Below are 15394 nucleotides of genomic sequence, written 5' to 3' on the forward strand. Positions count from 1 at the left end.
CTACCTAGATCTTTCTCATTCTGAAGTGTGGAGGGGGGGTGTGTGTGTGTGTGTGTATGTGTCCTAGGTTCCTTAGAAGAGCCTGGCAGGAAATAAATAAGGAGCAGGGGGGAGAGGGATGTAGTTAGAGGTGAGGTCAGAATTAGACTCTCTCTGCCCCAGCCTCGAACCATCACCCAGAAGCCAGATACCTCCAATTTCCAATCCTCCCTTTGTCACTAACCCCCTGTCACTCAGTCTTTGAGGCTTTGTCTACTCAGGTGTAAACTGAGGATAATAATAGCACCTATTCATCACAGTGTTGTTGAGGAATTAAACAGGCTAACGTCTGAAAAATACCCAGGGCTTTGTTCACTGCAACAAATATTTACTGGATGCTTTTGTGCCTGGTACCGTGTCTGGTTTGCAGGAAACACAAAAGAGAGCACAGTGCCGGGAAAATCAAACATACTAAGAATGAATGTGGAAGCGTTTCAAGCACTTTTCCCAGGCTAGCTTGAATATTACATTGCGTTGAGTTGTTTACTTAATAACTATCTTTGAGGGCTCACTGTGGTGCGGTGTCGCGTTTTATTCTTTCCTGCGGCGGGTTAAATAAGCGTGTGCATCCCTCCCGGCCCCCAGGGCACAGCTAAGCGTTTCAGAGCCAGGGCGGAACCGGTAACCGCGGAACCTTTCTCCTCTCCCGCGGATGCCTCGGCCCGCCCGGCGGGAAAGGCGTGAAGGACCGCGCCGCGCCGTCGCCGCCGCCGCCGTCGGGCTTCGGTCGCCCCGGTAACGTGCGTGGGGCCGCTTCCTCACCATGGGCGTCCGCGTCGCGCGGGCTGCTTGGGCCTGGGGCCGGGGCGTGAGCGGCCGCCGCGGCGCCGCGACCTTCCCGGTGCCTCCGCCGGGCGCGGTGGACGTGGCGGAGCTGCTGCGAGATGCGACAGCGACGGAGGAAGGGCCCCGGGAGGCGGCGGTGCGGCGGTTGCCCGGCCAGTGCTCCGTGCTGCTCTTCCCCGGCCAGGGCAGCCAGGTGGTGGGCATGGGCCGCGGTCTGCTCCGCTACCCGCGCGTCCGCGAGCTCTACGCCGCCGCCCGCCGCGTGCTGGGCTACGACCTGCTGGAGCTGAGCCTGCACGGGCCGCAGGAGGCCCTGGACCGCACCGTGCACTGCCAGCCCGCCGTCTTCGTGGCTTCGCTGGCCGCCGTCGAGAAACTGCATCACCTGCAGCCCGCGGTGAGGCCCGAGGCCTCTTGGCAGGCCGGGGAGAATGGGCTTTGCCGAGCTCTCACAGCCAGGCTGCGGCCCAGCCGAGGCTCCCGCCCGCCAGGCCGGAGCGCTCCCGCGTTCGACTCGTTGGCCAGATCCTTTCTGAGTTCCCATCCGGGCTGGGCACTGTTGTAGGCGCAGGCGTACAGCCTCCAACAAGCAAAACAGGGATCCCTGCGCTTGGGGAGCTTACTCGTTAGGGCAAAGAGATAGGTAACAGAGAATAAATATGCTCTGTACATCCCGTAGTGTGTTAAAGGTAAGTGTTTCAGAGAGGAAAATAGAGCGGGGAAAGGGGCTAGGGCCGGGTTGCGAATTTGTTTTTTGTTTCTTAATTGGCTGCATTGGGTCTTCCTTGCTGCACGCGGGAGCGGGGGCTACTCCTCATTGTGGTGCACAGGCTCCTCATTACAGTGGCATCTCTTGTTGCAGAGCACAGGCTCTAGGCACGAGGGCTTCAGTAGTTGTGGCACATGGGCTCAATAGTTGTGGCTCGTGGGCTCTAGAGCGCAGGCTCACTACTTGTGACACATGGGCTCAGTTGCTCCACAGCGTGTGGGATCTTCCTGGACCAGAGCTCCAAACCGGGTCCCCTGCATTGGCAGGCAGATTCTTGACCACTGTGCCACCAGGGAAGCCCCTGGGTTGTGATTTTAAATGAGCCTTTATCCTTTTAGAAGGATTAAGCTTCACCCTTAAAGGAAGGATCATTGAGAAGGTGATTTCTGAAAACATCACTTCACTTGAAGTTGTGAAATAATTTCTATTAATATTTAATATCACAACAGTAAATATTAAGCTAGTACTTCACCCGATTTCATCCTCACAACAACCTTGTGAGGTAAGTACTGTTATTTTGTGGGTAAGGAAAGAAGGCTCAGAGGTATTAAAGGAATTAGTTTAAGTGGTCATGCTGAGTCATGCTAAGAACCTTCATCCAGTGCTTATCCTGGGCCAGGTCTGTGTGAAGCAATTTAGAGGTGTTATCTCCATGTAATTCTCTCAGCAGCCCTGTGAGGTAGGTCCTGCTCTCCCCATTTCACAGGTGGGATAACTGAGGCGCAGACGTTAGGGAGCTCTCCCAGGCTAAGGTCAAATCCAGCTGTGACTCTGAATGTCATGCTCATAACTTCTGGACTTAGCGCCCGCTCTCTCCATGGGCCTGAGAGGCAGCTCCAGGGCAGAAATAAGAGAATCCAGAGTCCTGGCTTGGCTTCACAGCTCACCCATGGAGTCTGCCAGCAGGCTTTAACTGGCCTTGTCAGGAAAGTTCCTCATCAGTAAAGGGCTGGATCTGGGATAGTCAAGGCCACTTCTGTGTCGCCTTCTAGCTGGAGCACCAGGCCGGCAGAACCTGGCTCAGTGAGCTGTTGAACAGAGCCCCAGACTGAACTCCCCTGAGAAAGTGGCCTCACATTCTTCTGCATCTGTCACTGCAGGTTATTGAGAACTGTGTCGCAGCTGCTGGATTCAGTGTGGGAGAATTTGCAGCCCTAGTGTTTGCTGGAGCCATGGACTTTTGTGAAGGTACGTAAAAAGAAGTTCGATTTTTTTGTTTTTTTTTTGTTTTTTTAAAAATATTTATTTATTTGGCTGCATTGAGTCTTGGTTGCGGCGCATGGGCTTCTCTCTAGGTGTGGCAAGTGGGTTCCAGAGCTCACGGGCTTAGTTGCCCCCGGGGCATGTGGGATCTTAGTTCCCTGACCAGGATGGAACCTGCATCCTCTGCATTGGAAGGTGGATTCTTAACCACTGGACCACAAAGGAAGTCCCAAGGTTCGGTTTTATGCATGAGGTGTTGTCTTGCTGGGCTCACAGAGGAAAAGGGGCACTGCCAAAAATAATTCTGGACCTACTCAGGAGTAACAGAGAAGGGAGCCATGGGTGGGGGTGACAATGGGACCTGAGGATCAGACTTTCACCTTGATTCCCTTTTAAGCTTGAAGGGTTCATCAGGGAATTTCTTTCTTCTTGTAGTCTTGTGAAATCTTGCTTTACTGTCTCTCCTACTATTCCTGTGCATTCTTAGTCCACTCATGTACCTCCAGTGCCTGTCATGTGGTAGATGATCAATAGATACTCATTAAGTGAAAAAGAGTAAATCAGTGTTTGATCTTGAGCTGTATCAGTTGTACTGCTTAAGATTTTTGTGTATAAACAGGTAAATGTTTTTGCTTATAGTTAAATACAAAGGACTTGAATAGACATTTCTCTGAAGAAGATATACAATGGACCAGTAAAGCACATGAAAAGATGTGCAACGGCCAATCACTAGGGAAATGCAAATCAAAACCACAGTGAGGTACCACTTCATATCCACTAGGTTGACTTTAAGTTTGTTTTTTTTTTTTAATTATTTTTTTGGGGGTACACCAGGTTCAATCATCTGTTTTTATACATATATCCCCGTATTCCCTCCCTTCCTTGACTCCCCCCCCTCGAGTCCCCCCCACCCTCCCCACCCCAGTCCTCTAAGGCATCTTCCATCCTCGAGTTGGACTCCCTTTGTTATACAACAACTTCCCACTGACTGTTTTACAGTTGGTAGTATATATATGTCTGTGCTACTCTCTCGCTTCGTCTCAGTTTCCCCTTCACCCCCCGCCCCCTCCCATACCTTGAGTTCTCCAGTCCATTCTCTGTATATGCGTCCTTGTTCTTGTCACTGAGTTCATCAGTACCATTTTTAGATTCCGTATATGTGAGTTAGCATACAATATTTGTCCTTCTCTTTCTGACTTACTTCACTCTGTATGACAGACTGTAGTTCTATCCACCTCATTACATGTAGCTCCATCTCATCCCTTTTTATAGCTGAGTAATATTCCATTGTATATATATGCCACATCTTCTGTATCCATTCGTTGATGGGCATTTTGGTTGCTTCCATGTCCTGGCTATTGTAAATAGTGCTGCAATAAACATTATGGTACAAGTTTCTTTTGGGATTATGGTTTTCTTTGGGTATATGCCCAATAGTGGGATTACTGGATCATATGGTAGTTCTATTTGTAGTTTTTTAAGGAACCTCCAAATTGTTTTCCATAGTGGCTGTACCAACTTACAGTCCCACCAACAGTGCAGGAGAGTTCCCTTTTCTCCACACTCTCTCCAACATTTGTGGTTTCCAGATTTTGTGATGATGGCCATTCTGATTGGTGTGAGGTGATACCTCATTGTGGCTTGGACTTGCATTTCTCTGATGATGAGTGATGTTGAGCATCTTTTCATGTGTGTGTTGGCCATCTGTATGTCTTCTTTGGAGAAATGTCTCTTTAGGTCTTCTGCCCATTTGTGGATTGGGTTATTTGTTTTTTTGGTATTAAGCTGCATGAGCTGCTTGTATATTTTGGAGGTTAATCCTTTGTCCGTTGTTTCATAGGCAATTATTTTTTCCCATTCTGAGGGTTGCCTTTTAGTCTTGTTTATGGTTTCTTTCGCTGTGCAAAAGCTTTTAAGTTTCATGAGGTCCCATTTGTTTATTCTTGATTTTATTTTCATGATTCTAGGAGGTGGGTCAAAAAGGATCTTGCTTTGATGTATGTCATAGAGTGTTCTGCCTATGTTTTCCTCTAGGAGTTTTATAGTGTCTGGCCTTACATGTAGGTCTTTAATCCATTTGGAGTTTATTTTTGTGTATGGTGTTAGGAAGTGTTCTAATTTCATTCTTTTACATGTTGCTGTCCAATTTTCCCAGCACCACTTATTGAAGAGGCTGTCTTTTTTCCATTGTATACTCGTGCCTCCTTTGTCAAAGATAAGGTGCCCATATGTGTTTGGGCTTACTTCTGAGTTCTCTATTCTGTTCCGTTGATCTTCCTTTCTTTTTTTGTGCCAGTACCATACTGTCTTGATCACTATGGCCTTGTAGTATAGTTTGAAGTCAGGAAGCCTGATTCCACCAACTCCATTTTTCCTTCTCAAGATTGCTTTGGCTATTCGGGGTCTTTTGCGTTTCCATACAAATCGTAAGATTTCTTGACTTTAAATTTAAAAGACAAAACAAAAAAGGAAAATAATAAGTATTGGTAAGGATGTAGGAACCACACATTGTCGGTGAAATGTAAAGTGGTGCAGCCATTGTGGAAAACAGTTTGGTGGTTCCTCAAAAAGTTAAACATAGAATTACCATATGTCCCAATAGTTCTCCTCACAGGTCTATACCTAAGAAATGAAAACTTATGTCCACACAGAAAAACTTTTACACAGATGTTTATAACAGCATTATTCATACTAGCCAAAAGGCGGAAATGATCCAGTTGTCCATAATCAGATGAGTGGATAAACAAGGGGTAGTAGATCCACCCAGGGGAATATTATTCAGCCATAAAAAGAAAGTACTGATGTTGCAGTGTGGGTGAACATCAAAAGCATGCTAAGTGAAAGAAGCCAGACACAAAAATCACATCTTTTTATATGAGATGTCCAGAATACATAGATCCAGTGAGACAACAAATTAGGGGTTACTAGGGGTGGGAGGACAGAGAAACGGGGTGTTTTACGGGCTGATGGAAAGTTTTGAAACTAGAGCTGGTGGCTGTATAACATTATGAGTACAACAAATACCACTGAATTACATACCTGAAACTGGTTATATTTTATGTGAATTTCTCCTCACTGTTTTTTTTTAAAAGCATTATGGGATGGAAGCATTATCAAGGAAGTGAAAAAAAATTCAGATTTCCACATCCTGATAAAACTTTTATACAAATATAGTTTTATGTGTATATAACTTATCGGATTATTGACATTCTGTGTGTTTTCACTTCACAATTTGTATAGTTATTTAATGCCTGCCTGGGAGGGTCTCCACATTCCTGTGTGTTCTCTCCTGCCTCCTCACACAGGCTCTTAATGTAAAATATTTGCCCCACAATTCTGTGTGTAAGGGGCTAAAACTCCAGTGCATATACAGAGCCGGGTGAACGAAGATGTGTTCGAGAGAAAGGGTGCAGGGTTTGTCCCTCGAACCTTGTTGTCCCATCAAACCCTGGACTGGTCCCTTAACTGTTTCTTGGTCTGGTCATCACCCTCCCCACCAGGGAGCACACTCAGGACCAGGATGATAGCTATCCAGTAATTGCAGTCCATTTTTTTTTTTTAATTCTATTGAAGTATAGTTGATTTACGACGTTGTGTTATTTCTGCTGTATAGCAAAGTGATTGTTATGCATGTACACTTTTTCATATTCTTTTCCATTATGGTTATTGCAGGATGTTGAATATTGTTCCCTGTGCTACACAGTAGGACCTTGTTGTTTATCCATCCTACATATAGTAGTTTGCATCTTCTAACCCCAAACTCCCATTCCTTCCCTCCCCCGCTTTCCCTTCCCCTTGGCAACCACAAGTCTGTTCTCTGTATCTCAATGTGTTTCTGTTTCGTAGATATGCTCATTTGTGTCATATGTTAGATTCCACATATAAGTGACCTGCGTTTGTCTCTCTCTTTCTGACTTACTTGGCTTAGTATGATCATCTCTAGGTCCATCCATGTTGCTGCGAATGGCATGATTTCATTCTTTTTTATGGCTGAATATTCCATTGTATACAGGTACCACATCTTCTTTATCCATTCGTCTGTCGGTGGACATTGAGGTTGCTTCCACGTCTTGGCTGTTGTGAATAGTGTGCAGTCCATTCTTACGTCACCATCACAGGAGCTGCCTGCCTGGGCACAGCCCCGTCCTGTCACTTTGCGCTTGAGCCACACAGAGCCCTGCACTCTAGCTCACCTGTCTCGGCGGTGCCGGGCTCTCCAGCTCTAAGTGAGGGCAGTAGTGCTTGATTTATGATCATTATGTTATTAACGTTCACAGACTTATTTGTAATTTGTACGTCATTGCAAGTATCTGATGGTTCCTTATTGTTTTTCCTGTTCAACACCATTTCTCTTAAATAATGATAATTCCGTTTTCACTACAATTCAGGCAGATTAGATGTTATTATCCTCATTTTACTAAGTAAAAATTTGACCGGGGGAATTCTCTGGTGGTCCAGTGGTTAGGACTCCAAGTTTCCACTGCTGGGGGCCTGGGTTCGATCCCTGGTAAGGGAACTAAGATCCCGCAAGCCACATGGTGTGGCCAAAAAAAAAAATTGACCTGAAAGGAAGTCATGACTTTCCGTAAGCAATATAGCTCTAATTCTGTTCCTTTCCACTCTGCCAGCATGTCTCCGCAGCAGCACTGTTGGCATTTTGGACCAGATACTTCTTTGTCTTGGAGGGCTGTTTGTTGTAGGATGTTGAACAGCATCCCTGGCCTGTACCCACCAGATACCAGTAGCACACCCCCATGCGCAGTTGTGACAGTCAAAACTGTTTCCAGACACCGCCCTGAGAGTAACATTACCCCTGGTTACGAACCACCATTCTACACCAAGCCAGCTTTAAGGCAGGAAGTTCTGTGGGTTATTTCGTACTGTGCCAGGGACAGCAGCCTGCTTTTTGATGATGGCAGTACCATCTCTGTAGAGTTGACATACGTAGAATTGTGGCTTATGGACTGCTGATGGATACCAGTATCAGTGTCTGCAGCATACAGTGTGGAATTTGTGCTTTGTTTTTCAAATCTGGGCTTCCCTCCTCCATTATGTGCCTTGATTTTTCCAAATGCGCTTCTCTCTGGATAGGTTTGCATGCAGTGAAAATCCGAGCTGAGGCCATGCAGGACGCCTCGGAAGCTGTCCCCAGTGGGATGTTGTCTGTCCTCGGCCAGCCTCAGTCCAGGTTCGCCGTCGCCTGTCTGGAAGCCCAGGAGCACTGCAAGACTTTGGGCATAGAGAACCCTGTGTGCGAGGTGTCCAACTACCTCTTTCCTGACTGCAGGGTGATCTCAGGACACCTGGAGGTTGGTATTGATGGGAGCAGACTTCCTAGCCCCCAGTCCAGTACAGAAGGTTGGAATTATTCCACACCTGGGAGCCCACAGAGCATTACGGGTGCTCTGCCCAGCCCTGGTCCTTGGGGAGTATCTGAGGGCCGGGGGTGTGTGTGGTGGAGCGGGCACTGCAGAGAGAGGTAGGAGGCTGGGATACTGTCCCCGCTGCACCACGTACAGACGGGGACCTTGGACAGATCCCCCAGCCCACGTGGAAAGTAAAGGTGGTGAACCGGGTGATCCCCAAGGCCTTCCTGTGATATGTTCTGGGCTTCTCTCAGCCTCTGATCCAGCTGCTTCCTTAGAGGAGAAGCTGTTCCCTGCTGGGTTACTCTGCCCTGCTCTGCTTTTTCTTAGGTGTCTGTTTTTGCACCCTTTCCTTCTGTCCATCCTTCTCACTGCTGCCCCGGACATCCTTTCTCGGGCAGCTCCTGTGTGGCAAGCACTGAGGACACAGACGAATCAGCCAGAGTTCCTGCCACCAAAGGAAGGTTGGCTGTGAACCGATGACTCCAGGTTTCAGGGCACAGTGAGGGTCAGACTGACTGCCAAGAGGGCTGAGGGCCTGATCCCAGGAGGCAGTGCCTGGAGGATGAGGTTGCCAAGAGCAGGGGCATCCAAGGCAGAGAGGACCACCTGACAGAAAGGGCAGCTCTGTACCGTGTGCCCAGCTGGGGAGTGAGCAGTGCAGACAGGACGGGTGCTTCCCCGTCTGGTCTCCTCCAGTCCTCCCAGCCAGTCCTGTGCTCTGTGGACGGGAGCTTTACACCAGGAAGCTGAGGCAGAGAGAGGCACGTGCTTGGTGAATGTGGAGGCGGGATGAGAGCTCATGTCATATCCCTCTGGAATCCAGGTTTTCCTCCATTCGACCGTGCTGGGTTCATCTCCCCATTAAGGCCTTGCTGGTACACAGGAGTCCTTATGTACCTCTTCCGAATCAGTGGGAGCCTCTTGGGGCAGTTCTGGGATGACAGGAAGATCAGTGACAGTGGTCCCAAGTTAATCATGGAGCTGGTTGCTCATTCCCATTAGTAGCCTTGGAAGGAAGCCCAGAAGTGGGTCAGGAGGCCCCCCAGTCAGGGCAGGAATCTCCCTCCCAGGCTCCCAGACAGGTGGACGTCCAGTCCAGGTGGCAACTCCTGGGATTCCCAGGTTCAACCTTTTGCTGCTGTTAGAAGTGCCACAGCAAAGAGCTCAGATGTGGGCAGGGTCCCCTGAGCAGGGGAGCTCCTTTCCAGTGGTGGATGTGCAAAAACTCCCTGCCCTCTGCTAGACCCATGCCTGGGCTGAGAGGCAGCCACAGGAGCCTCTGGACCCTGAGGCTGTGGCCTTGACCTCTGAGGCCTTGACCTGAGACTTGAGTTAGATGAGTCCAGAGACTTCCCATGGAAAGCACTGGAGAGACCGCGGCAGTGGTGCCGGAAGTGCCACTGAGTAGCTGTCTGCATAGATGCCGGTGGTCAGAAGAGTCCAGGTGTGTGGGGAAGGCTTGGGCTGTGGAGTTCAAGAGCCTTCTGTTCAGAGGGGCGCCGGGGGCACGTCCCTCAGTGAGATGGGGATGGATGGACTGTGGTATTGGGTGTGAAGCGCCAGGTCAGTCAGGTCCGGCTAGCCTCTGCTGCAGTGACAGCCCGGACCCCTCCATGCTTCCCGCACGTGTGTTCCCACTCCATCACAGTTCACTGTGCTGGGCTCTGCTCCACTTGGCTTTCACCCCAGGGCTCAGGCAGCTGAGCAGCCTCGGTGTGGAACAGATGGACTCACTCACAGCCAAGGTGAGTGACACGTGAAGAGCCACGGGCTGCTCTGGCCACGCCTGGGCGGTAGGCTGCACTCCTGCAGGGCGGGTTCAGGGAGAGGCACCAACAAACACCATCCAACCAAAAACATTAATCCTTCCTACCCTCTGGGGACACAAATAGCTACTCTGCTGTTTTGGTTTTTTCGTTTGGTTTTTTTTTGGCCATGCCACACGGCTTGTGGCATCTCCGTTCCTTAACAAGGGATTGAACCTGGGCCACAGCCATGAAAGCCTGGAATCCTAACGACTAGGCCACCAGGGAACTCCAGGCCCTGTTGTACTTTTTCCAGTAGACATGGATGGGCCTGGTAACAAGATAATAATTGCTGCCTTTCTATAGGGTTTATATGCCAGGCATAGTTCTGCATAGCCCTATGAGAAAACTAGTGTTGTTATCTCCATTTTGCAGGTGAGGAGACTGAGGCACTGACAGCTAAAGTAAAATTGCCCAAGATTGTGCGGCTGCCATGGCTTACCTTGAGTCATCAGGAGCAGCTGGCCCAGCTTCTGAGCAGGCGGTGGGTGGTATCAGGTTGGAGGGATGCAGCAGACGGTTTAGTGCATGGGCCGGCCTTTGGTGGATCCCAGTGAAGGGCGTAGGCCTTGGGCTGTGTCCTGAGGACCCAGGGTCTCTTCAGGTATATGCTGTTTTAAAGATATTTGCAAATTATGTTGTTTGGGAGTGGTTCTAAGTTTGGGCATATTAGTCCCAGAGGCCCCTTTTAAGCAGAGGTGCCCTTCAGGGTAAGGCTTCTGGCTTTGGGGAAAGAGAGCTCTCATCCTCTCTAGAGAAACCCAGATGAGGCTTGGAATCTTGTGAATTTTCATCTTGAGGGTTATAGAGTAACAAGATAACAGACTTAAAAAAAATTATGAATAGTAGCAGAATTCTAATTGAAAACACTTACTAGATACTGCTTTTTTGTTTATCTGATACCTTTACACCTCCTATTCGACCACTTCCCAGCAATCTTATGAAGTAGATGAAACTGTGCTCATTTTATGAATGGAATAAAAGAAGTTCAAAGAGGCTGCCTGGGGCCACCCAACTAGTGAGGGCTTCTAGGACAGGACCCACGTTTCCCAGCCTCAGATCTCTTTCAGGCAGTGTGGTCACCTGCCCAGGTGGGGCGTGTGAGTGGCTGATCTCCAGAGGGGGCTTCTGGGACACTGACTTGGCGACTGTGCCAGTGTGTAGAGACAAGCGTGTTCTACACAGAGGACTGTGATGGCGTCAGCCAGTGGTGACTGCCTCTCTGTGTGTCTCTTCCCCTAAGATTTGGCTTAAACCTCCCTTCTTTTGCTCCCAGGCTCTACAGTTTCTCCAGAAGAACTCCTCTAAGTATCACTTCAGACGCACCAAGATGTTGCCGGTTAGCGGTGGGTTCCACACCCGCCTCATGGAGCCAGCCTTGGAGCCCCTGGCGCAAGTTTTAAAGGCAATTGATGTCAGGAAGCCTCTGGTTTCCGTCCACTCAAACGTCGATGGGAATCGATACATGCATTCAAAACACATCCAGAAATTGCTGGTCCAGCAGGTGGTTTCTCCGGTGAAGTGGGAGCAGACGATGCACGCCATATACGAGAGGAAGAAAGGCACCGAGTTCCCCAGAACTTTCGAAGTAGGACCTGGGAAGCAGCTGGGAACCATCCTCAAGAGCTGTAACCTGCAGGCTTGGAAATCCTACAGTCACGTGGAGGTGCGAGAGGCTGACGAGGACCCGGAACAGAACCTGTAGGGGCCTCCTGATGACCTTGGCGTGGAGGGGCGTGGCTGAGGAGGCCGGAGGGGTCCAGTGGGCTAAGCCCAGCCTGGGCTTCCTATCAGGCCACCTCCTCTGAGTGAGTGGGAGGGATGGTTTGCAGAGTGCTTTGAATGCCACATAAAAAGCACTGAAAATGGGTATTTCTTTACATGACACTGTCCCTTTCTCTCCCCTTGAAACGTGTTTGAGTGCTGGGGAAGGATGCAGGCGTGATGGTTCTGTGAAGACTGGCGAGTTCCTGCCCTGCCCAGGGCTGACCACATCACCTCTCTAAGGCCCAGGGGCACCTCTGTACAATGGGCTGGAACCGTCTGGCTGGCAGGTGTGTTGAGGCCTGGGAAGGCCTGGCCTGCTGCCGTGTGGGTGTCGTGGGCAGATGTCAGATGGGCTCCTCTGCTGCCCCAGCATCCTCTGGCCACACAGCCAAAGCCTTAGCGCCTTTGTCACTGAATCGAAAGGGCTTTCGCACCCAGTGGGCCTTGGCAGCCGTCTGGCCACCCCATCCCTTGACAGTTGGGAGACCCAGGGCCCCACGGAGTCTTCAGTGCCTGCTGTGTGCCGGGGAGTGAGTGGCCTCTGCCTTGGTGGGGAGGAGTGTCCTTGAGCAAGGCGAGAATGGTGTGAGGCCGGCGGCTGAGGGTCCCGTTTCCTCCCCCACCCCCTAGTCATGCCTTTAGACTGCAGTCACTGCGTGCCTTCCGTGTGCCTGGGGCCTAGTCGGGCTCCGAGCTTACCCTTGGCTGCTCCACACACCAGGAGCAAGGCACAGGCTCCTAATGTCGGTATTAAATATGAGTAATTCTAAACTTCTTGGGTGGTTTTTTCATTATTCAGTGATAGTAGGAAAGCCTTCATGGGAATGAACTCTCTGAGATTGTATTTATTTTTTATTTTTGGCTGCACTGGGTATTCATTGCTGTGTGGGCTTTCTGTAGTTGCGGAGAGTGGGGACTGCTCTTCATTGCAGTGTGTGGGCTACTCATTGCAGTGGTTTCTCCTGCTCAGGCTTCAGTAGTTGCAGCGCATGGGCTCTAGAGCACAGGCTCTGTATTTGTGGCACACAGGCTTAGTTGCTCCGCGGCATATGGGTTCCCAGAGCAGGGCTTGAACCTGTGTCTCCTGCATTGGTGGGCGGATTCTTAACCACTGCACCACCAGGGAAGCCCTGAGATTATATTTAAATGTTGCTGTTGTGTAGGCACACGTCAAACCCTGAGTAGGGTTTCTCTCTCTTTTTCTTAATTGAAGTCTAGTTGATTTACAGTGTTGTATTAGTTTCTGGTGTACAGCAAAGTGATTCAGTTATACATATATTTATATATATCTTCTTTTTCACATTCTTTTCCATTATGTTTTATTATAGGATATTGAGTATAGTTCCCTGTACTATGCAGTGGGGCCTAGTTGTTTATGTTTTATAGATAGTAGTTTGTATCTGCTAACCCCAAACTCCTGTGGGTTTCTCATTTTTAATTCTGTGTTTCTCAACTGGGGTCTTGTTGGCCTTGGAGCAGAACTGGTCTTCACTGTATGGGATCGTCCCATGCTTGTGGGCAGCTGTCCTGGCTCCCAGGCATTACACGCCAGTAGCGCTTCCGGGCATTGTGACCCCAAACACACCCACACGTTCCCACAGCCCTTCCACGGCTGAGAACCACTGCGGTACTGCCGCAGAACCCGATTTTCACCACAGCCTGAGTTCGCGTGCTCTTTGGACAACAAACTTTGTTTTAGAACATTTCAAACCTTCACAAAGAACTTTGTTAGTGTTTTTTAAACAATTGCTGAGTCTGTTGGGACCCCCTCTGCTGGGAGACCAAGCTCACTGTACGGTCCAGTCCAGGCTGCAGGTGTCTGGCTGTGCTGCGGGCAGCTCTGAGGAGCACAGCCCCACGTAAGGGAGCTGGAGTAGCGGCGGGGGGCAGGCGGTCCTGCTTGCAGGCCTTACCGCTCCTCTGGGCACAGCTCTTTGCCTCAGGGGCAGCCCAGCAGGAGGGAACTTAAGGCACAGGTGGGCAGGGCCCCATCTCTGCTATAGGAGCCCTGGGTTGAGGGGTAGGTGGGCCTGCTCCCTGCCCCTGCTGACTTTGAATCTGGAAAACAACAGAGGCAGGGGGTCGCGAAGGGAGCTTTGGGAAGAGTCCTGGGGTGAGGGCCTGGGGGCCATGGTGGATCCTACATCCTGTTGCTTGGCAGGACCTTGGCCAGTTCCTACCCCCTTGGGGAAGATGCCAGTGCTGTCCTTGATCTGCGGGCTCTGGCCCACCACCTCTGGCACCACATTTCTGGATCCCATGTCAGTGGAGAACCTTGGGCTGCTTCTCTTTCCAGCCATTTGACTCCCCAGGTCTGCCTGGAACGGGGCACCACTCCCCTCCGTGTCCAACACGCATGCAGCAGTGCCCTGGGGCCTGCCACAGAACAGCTGCAGGAGACTGCGGGGGGGGGGGGGGGTTGTGTGGAAATTCTCTAGGAATCATGAGGCCAGCGGGTGACCACATATCACCCCTGCCCTCTAGCAGGGAGGGACAGGCCTCTGGCTCTTCCTTTCAGGGATTGGAGAGTGATTTCTCGTATTGCTGTTGACTCAGATTGAAGCCTGTTTCAGCTCCTAAGAGCAGAGGATCTTTCTGCTGCCGTGGAACCTGCCACGTGGAGCAGCCAGAGGGGGTTTCACTGGATCCCAGTCTGACTGGGATTGGAGGATCCAGGTGTGATAGAAGCCTGGGTCACCTTGGTCAAGTCCCCTACCTCTGGGCCTCTTGCCCCCTTGTCAGGTCGACTGTCTGGAGCAGAGGAGAGTGAAGTGCTGGCCCAAACGGCTGGAAGCACATCTGCTCAGGAGAAGGTCCAGTGCTGTGTGGGAGCTCAGGCTGTGGCAAGCTGCCTAGCTCACCGAGGCCCTAGGCTTGCGTGAACTGGGACACAGTGGGTCAGGTGCCAGCCCAAGCTGGCCCGTCTGCCTCTGTCCCAGGCTGGGGTTTTGAGCACCTTTCCCCAAAAGAATGTGAGATGTGAGGCAGGGACCTGTGCCTCCCTCACATCCCCAGAACCGACACCACAGCTGATGTCTTACAGTGGGGGCTCCCAGTACCCATGGAAAGAATGTTGCAAACCTCAGCACAGGGCAGTACTGGGGCATGTGTCACCACGTTCAGGGCAGGGAGAGGCCGCTGCCCAGCCAGCATCAGCGGCACCCAGGGCTCCATGAACTGTTCTCAGTCCCTCTCGTCTGTGAGGAGCCCCAAGCTTGAGAAGCCACAGGCAACGCGGGCCACATCCACGTGGGTACGTGGCGGGGTGGGCAGTTTGTCCTGAGAGCTCAGGATGGAGCAAGCTGGGTGCTGGGTGGTCAGGGAGGACTGCCTGGAAGAGGTGCCTCTGGATTTGGCCTTGCCACATCCCTAGCCACTCGGATTCTACAGTGGGTGCGTGGGCCTTGCAGTCAGTACATCCTGAGTCCTGGGGTCACTGCCAGGTCTCTAAGCTTGGTGGGGATAGGGTATCCGGGATAGAAAGTGACCTCTCCCGATGAAGCAGGCTGCCAAAGATCCCAGCAACTGCCTGGGACCTGGGAGAGTCTGGGCTCATCCCGTGAGGTTCTGAGGGCCTGACATAGTGACACCTTTTACACAGGAAGGTGACGTCAGGCCTCAAAGCTGTAAAGGGCCAGACCCTGGCGAGCTGTGGC

General features: G+C 50.8%; 1 protein-coding gene across 1 annotated transcript; it reads left to right on the forward strand.

Annotated features, from left to right (window-relative positions):
* The first annotated feature begins 703 nt into the window (after positions 1 to 703).
* Positions 704 to 11837, forward strand: MCAT (malonyl-CoA-acyl carrier protein transacylase). The gene is made up of 4 exons (XM_057743438.1): positions 704 to 1222; positions 2695 to 2782; positions 7889 to 8106; positions 11248 to 11837. Exons 1-4 carry the CDS (start codon positions 803 to 805, stop codon positions 11674 to 11676), a joined length of 1155 nt encoding a protein of 384 aa, XP_057599421.1. The 5' UTR covers positions 704 to 802; the 3' UTR covers positions 11677 to 11837.
* Positions 11838 to 15394: the final 3557 nt, after the last annotated feature.

This window comes from Hippopotamus amphibius, chromosome 7, assembly GCF_030028045.1.
Source record: "Hippopotamus amphibius kiboko isolate mHipAmp2 chromosome 7, mHipAmp2.hap2, whole genome shotgun sequence".
In the NCBI taxonomy this organism is placed as follows: domain Eukaryota; kingdom Metazoa; phylum Chordata; class Mammalia; order Artiodactyla; family Hippopotamidae; genus Hippopotamus; species Hippopotamus amphibius.